A 6,960-nucleotide genomic window follows, 5' to 3' on the forward strand; every position below is an offset into this window, starting at 1 on the left:
TGACGTCAAGGAAAAAGAAGATCCCTTGCATAGCGCCAAAAGAGACTACGTGTCTACTGATGTATGGAGTAAAGGCTTACCTTCCACCAAGGCCCCATTCAGAAGATGATGAGTCATTAGAGAGACATAGACAGTGGCTTGCTCTACATTGGATGAAGAAAGATCCCGAGTTAGATAAGGTATGTGATATTTGTACGCTTGATTTATCTTTTTTATATTTCAGAGACTTCTTTACAGGTGTTGTTTAAAAATACCTCCTCTTATGTAAGCAATTTCAATGGTACTGGTGGATAGCCACTGAAAAATGATGCTTGTATATATATATATATATATATATATATATATATATATATATATATATATATATATATATATATATATATATATATATATATATATATATATATATATATATATATATATATATATATATATATATGAGGGAGAGACGGAGCCTGGCGGGACAGTCAACTTATGAAAACTAATTTTACTTTAATGATTTTCCTCAGGCTGAACGCCTCATGCAGTTGACACTCTCTGAGAGACACAAAAAAATAATCAAGGGGAACATTCTTGTAGCAGAAATCCTGAACTTGTACCCATGGATTCAGACTTTTGATGGCATAAGTGTGTACACTTTATGGATTTTGCTACATATTGCTACTAATTGTCAACTTTATTTGTAGGGCTATAATGTATATAGCTATTTATATTTTATAGTAGGTAATTGATATTTAACTACTGGTACTTCCATTCTCCCTCTCAGGCTCAAAGGCCTCAGTGACGGGAGATAAGCACTCATAACAATTAGGTGATTGTTAAGAAGAAGAACAAGAATAATAATAATAATAATAATAATAATAATAATAATAATAATAATATAATAAAAGGAGTTAAGCCATCTATATAGTTAGCTAGATTGATATCATTATTATTGTTATCATCATTATTACATATCAAGGTATTGTGACATTATTATTAATAATAATATGTTATTATTATTATTATTATTATTATTATTATTATTATTATTATTATTATTATTATTATTATTGTTATTGTTATTATTATTATCATTATCATATTTCAGCTATCCAACATCAGAACAGTATATGAATATGGCAAATGCTGTTTTGACATCATTTCCTGCCATCCTGAGAAACAGTGATCTCGAGGAGCATGAATTGCAGCTGCAATGGAAATTGCGCATCCAGCGCAAGTTTCAGAATTCAAGAAAGAGGCAGGATTCCAAAGTGACTGAGGTGACGTCAAGGAAAAAGAAGATCCCTTGCATAGCGCCAAAAGAGACTACGTGTCTACTGATGTATGGAGTAAAGGCTTACCTTCCACCAAGGCCCCATTCAGAAGATGATGAGTCATTAGAGAGACATAGACAGTGGCTTGCTCTACATTGGATGAAGAAAGATCCCGAGTTAGATAAGGTATGTGATATTTGTACGCTTGATTTATCTTTTTTATATTTCAGAGACTTCTTTACAGGTGTTGTTTAAAAATACCTCCTCTTATGTAAGCAATTTCAATGGTACTGGTGGATAGCCACTGAAAAATGATGCTTGTATATATATATATATATATATATATATATATATATATATATATATATATATATATATATATATATATATATATATATATATATGAGGGAGAGAGGGAGGCTGGCGGGACAGTCAACTTATGAAAACTAATTTTACTTTAATGATTTTCCTCAGGCTGAACGCCTCATGCAGTTGACGCTCTCTGAGAGACACAAAAAAATAATCAAGGGGAACATTCTTGTAGCAGAAATCCTGAACTTGTACCCATGGATTCAGACTTTTGATGGCATAAGTGTGTACACTTTATGGATTTTGCTATATATTGCTACTAATTGTCAACTTTATTTGTAGGGCTATAATGTATATAGCTATTTATATTTTATAGTAGGTAATTGATATTTAACTACTGGTACTTCCATTCTCCCTCTCAGGCTCAAAGGCCTCAGTGATGGGAGATAAGCACTCATAACAATTAGGTGATTGTTAAGAAGAAGAACAATAATAATAATAATAATAATAATAATAATAATAATAATATAATAAAAGGAGTTAAGCCATCTATATAGTTAGCTAGATTGATATCATTATTATTGTTATCATCATTATTACATATCAAGGTATTGTGACATTATTATTAATAATAATATGTTATTATTATTATTATTATTATTATTATTATTATTATTATTATTATTATTATTATTATTGTTATTATTATTATCATTATCATATTTCAGCTATCCAACATCAGAACAGTATATGAATATGGCAAATGCTGTTTTGACATCATTTCCTGCCATCCTGAGAAACAGTGATCTCGAGGAGCATGAATTGCAGCTGCAATGGAAATTGCGCATCCAGCACAACTTTCAGAATTCAAGAAAGAGGCAGGATTCCAAAGTGACTGAGGTGACGTCAAGGAAAAAGAAGATCCCTTGCATAGCGCCAAAAGAGACTACGTGTCTACTGATGTATGGAGTAAAGGCTTACCTTCCACCAAGGTCCCATTCAGAAGATGATGAGTCATTAGAGAGACATAGACAGTGGCTTGCTCTACATTGGATGAAGAAAGATCCCGAGTTAGATAAGGTATGTGATATTTGTACGCTTGATTTATCTTTTTTATATTTCAGAGACTTCTTTACAGGTGTTGTTTAAAAATACCTCCTCTTATGTAAGCAATTTCAATGGTACTGGTGGATAGCCACTGAAAAATGATGCTTGTATATATATATATATATATATATATATATATATATATATATATATATATATATATATATATATATATATATATATGAGGGAGAGAGGGAGCCTGGCGGGACAGTCAACTTATGAAAACTAATTTTACTTTAATGATTTTCCTCAGGCTGAACGCCTCATGCAGTTGACACTCTCTGAGAGACACAAAAAAATAATCAAGGGGAACATTCTTGTAGCAGAAATCCTGAACTTGTACCCATGGATTCAGACTTTTGATGGCATAAGTGTGTACACTTTATGGATTTTGCTACATATTGCTACTAATTGTCAACTTTATTTGTAGGGCTATAATGTATATAGCTATTTATATTTTATAGTAGGTAATTGATATTTAACTACTGGTACTTCCATTCTCCCTCTCAGGCTCAAAGGCCTCAGTGACGGGAGATAAGCACTCATAACAATTAGGTGATTGTTAAGAAGAAGAACAAGAATAATAATAATAATAATAATAATAATAATAATAATAATATAATAAAAGGAGTTAAGCCATCTATATAGTTAGCTAGATTGATATCATTATTATTGTTATCATCATTATTACATATCAAGGTATTGTGACATTATTATTAATAATATGTTATTATTATTATTATTATTATTATTATTATTATTATTATTATTATTATTATTGTTATTGTTATTATTATTATCATTATCATATTTCAGCTATCCAACATCAGAACAGTATATGAATATGGCAAATGCTGTTTTGACATCATTTCCTGCCATCCTGAGAAACAGTGATCTCGAGGAGCATGAATTGCAGCTGCAATGGAAATTGCGCATCCAGCGCAAGTTTCAGAATTCAAGAAAGAGGCAGGATTCCAAAGTGACTGAGGTGACGTCAAGGAAAAAGAAGATCCCTTGCATAGCGCCAAAAGAGACTACGTGTCTACTGATGTATGGAGTAAAGGCTTACCTTCCACCAAGGCCCCATTCAGAAGATGATGAGTCATTAGAGAGACATAGGCAGTGGCTTGCTCTACATTGGATGAAGAAAGATCCCGAGTTAGATAAGGTATGCAATATTTGTACGCTTGATTTATCTTTTTTATATTTCAGAGACTTCTTTACTGGTGTTGTTTTAAAATACCTGCTCTTATGTAAGCAATTTCAATGGTACTGGTGGATAGCCACTGAAAAATGATGCTTGTATATATATTTATATATATATATATATATATATATATATATATATATATATATATATATATATATATATGAGGGAGAGAGGGAGGCTGGCGGGACAGTCAACTTATGAAAACTAATTTTACTTTAATGATTTTCCTCAGACTGAACGCCTCATGCAGTTGACATTCTCTGAGAGACACAAAAAAATAATCAAGGGGAACATTCTTGTAGCAGAAATCCTGAACTTGTACCCGTGGATTCAGACTTTTGATGGCATAAGTGTGTATATATGTACACTTTATGGATTTTGCTACATATTGTTACTAATTGTCAACTTTATTTGTAGGGCTATAATGTATATAGCTATTTATATTTTATAGTAGGTAATTGATATTTAACTACTGGTACTTCCATTCTCCCTCTCAGGCTCAAAGGCTTCAGTGACGGGAGATAAGCACTCATAACTAAGTACAGTTATTGCAGATGCTCATCTCTGTAACCTTCACTTATAATTATTTGATGCTTATATCTTTACAGATAATCAAGGAGTTCCTGAGATTAGAACCACAAGCGGATGAACCAGACCCAAGAGTAGCAGTTTTGAAAGGGCTGGAGAAATATAGGCTCCCAATAATTGCCATTCTCAAAAAAAGAAAAGCAGTTCCTCTGTATATGGAAACCTTACTTGAACTCTATGGCCACGATGAAAGTCAATGCGAGTAATGTTTAGTTCAATTTGTTCATTTCAGTAGCTGGTAGCAATTTAATATATGTATCTTTTCATTATTAGCAATGCATCTTTCACTTTTATAAGCCTAGTATTCATGAAACTATGCTGCATGCAAAAACCAAACATTGTATTAAGCATGACCTATCTAACTGTAATGCTTGCACCAATTTCTATAAAGGTACTAATTTAATTGTTAAATTCCTGCTCTTCTATCAATTTTTTTGGCTGAGTGCTACGGCTAAATAATTGTTTGCAGCATAAGTGATGTTAAAGATTTTAATAGGTGTAAAGCATCTCTCTCTCTCTCTCTCTCTCTCTCTCTCTCTCTCTCTCTCTCTCTCTCTCTCTCTCTCTCTCTCTCTCTCTCTCGTAAAGAAAGACATTATTTCTAGTGTAAATAAACCCAATAGGCTGTCCAATTTGAAATTTAAAATGTAAATATCATCAATCTTTTTAGAAATGTTAGCTGCATCCTCTTCCCTTGCAGTCCAATAAGACAGGTCACTAATTTGTGTGGAGATAGAATTCTTGGAGTCACCTTTGCCGGCAGTAGCGCAAGTGCAAACAGTCTGATAAAGGTTTCTTCCATGGTTGTGATGAAATTCAGGACTTCTCACACTGTTTTGGTGGATATGATGAGAAGAATCGGGAGTTCGGGACATCAGTGCGTTATGTCGGGGCATGTAGGTTCGGCTGGGGTTTTCTTTCTTTCTTTCTTTTTTTTTTTCGATCAGTACTCATCATATTCTTACGAGGACTTGCTAGACAAAGCATTATTGCATTATGATATTACCCAAATAGTGTCTCAAGTAAAAAACATAACCGCATACTCGTACAAAAGATTTGCTGCTGTGACACAAACGACAAAAATCATTAGTATACTGGTCGTTCTGAGCATTCAATCAAAATGCTTGTCATTCATATAATTAGTAGAACCATTGAGGAGCTTTATTTTTGTTAATTCTTATGTGATAAAGCAATAATTACAGGAGAATTTTAAAAGATTGGTACTCAAATTAGTGGACTGTCCTATTGGATGTGACCATGTCTTCACTTTTTCCTTACACAGTTAATTTTCTTTTGTTTATTTGATTTACTTATTATCATATTTATTTATATATTTATTTATTTGCACCAGATGCTTGCTTAGTTATATTGGGGTTACTTCACCTGCTTGGAGAAAGGAAAGACTCCATTTTTACTAAGGTTAAATTTCAGTACCTTTGATTTTAGAGTGGTGTGTATATATTGAAATTTCTGAATATATTATCACCTTAAGATATACATCTACATATAAATTTTATTTTAATGTCAAAATGTTATTAATGTTTACACTATTATTTCTTCCTTAAGGTACCAGAAGAAGAACTAAGAACAGGGCAGTCTAGTGTGTATTTGATGGTGCACCTGTAGCTGAACCAACATGTATTTCTATGGCTGTAGTCTCATTGGTAGCAGGGCTTTGTGTTTAATATTGAACACCCAAAAAATTGTGAACATTTCCTCCATTTCACAACATAGGTATCAAGTATGACAAAGGTAACACTTCAAAAACAAGATCTCTACTTGTAAAACTCAATGAAGTAAAGACAGAATTGAGCTAAAAAAAATGCATAAATCTACTTCCAAATATATTCAACTCCACACATAATGCCTCTCTCTCTCTCTCTCTCTCTCTCTCTCTCTCTCTCTCTCTCTCTCTCTCTCTCTCTCTCTCTCTCTCTCTCTCTCTCTCTCTCTCTCTCTCTCTCTCTCTCTCTCTCTCTCTCTCTCTCTCTCTCTCTCTCTCTCTCTCTCTCTCTCTCTCTCTCTCTCTCTCTCTCTCTCTCTCTCTCTCTGTCACACACACACACACACACACACACACACACACACACACTAGTCAATTACTAGTTAAAGATTAATCAGTGAAATAAATACATAACATTATGTTAATAAGTTTTCTAAAAGGAAAAGGAAATACTTGTACTTCTCCTTCCCCCCAACCCAGTATTCATGAAATCTTACTGAATTGTTCTTATGTTTTATATATATATATATATATATATATATATATATATATATATATATATATATATATATATATATATATATATATATATATATATAATGAATGGAGAGTAGACTCTCTCTCTCTCTCTCTCTCTCTCTCTCTCTCTCTCTCTCTCTCTCTCTCTCTCTCTCTCTCTCTCTCTCTCTCTCTCTCTCTCTCTCTCCAAATTGGGAAGTATTCTTCATGTACCATATGATGCATATATTTTTTTTTTATATGCATTT

The 6,960-nt window shown here is 32.6% G+C and overlaps 1 protein-coding gene across 1 annotated transcript; it reads left to right on the forward strand.

Moving 5' to 3' along the window:
• Positions 1-3,492: 3,492 nt before the first annotated feature.
• Positions 3,493-5,038, forward strand: LOC135103685 (uncharacterized). Its single transcript, XM_064010259.1, has 2 exons — positions 3,493-3,840; positions 4,491-5,038. Exons 1-2 carry the CDS (start codon positions 3,511-3,513, stop codon positions 4,674-4,676), a joined length of 516 nt encoding a protein of 171 aa, XP_063866329.1. The 5' UTR covers positions 3,493-3,510; the 3' UTR covers positions 4,677-5,038.
• Positions 5,039-6,960: the final 1,922 nt, after the last annotated feature.

The sequence above is a fragment of the Scylla paramamosain genome, chromosome 1 (genome assembly GCF_035594125.1).
Source record: "Scylla paramamosain isolate STU-SP2022 chromosome 1, ASM3559412v1, whole genome shotgun sequence".
Lineage (NCBI taxonomy): Eukaryota > Metazoa > Arthropoda > Malacostraca > Decapoda > Portunidae > Scylla > Scylla paramamosain.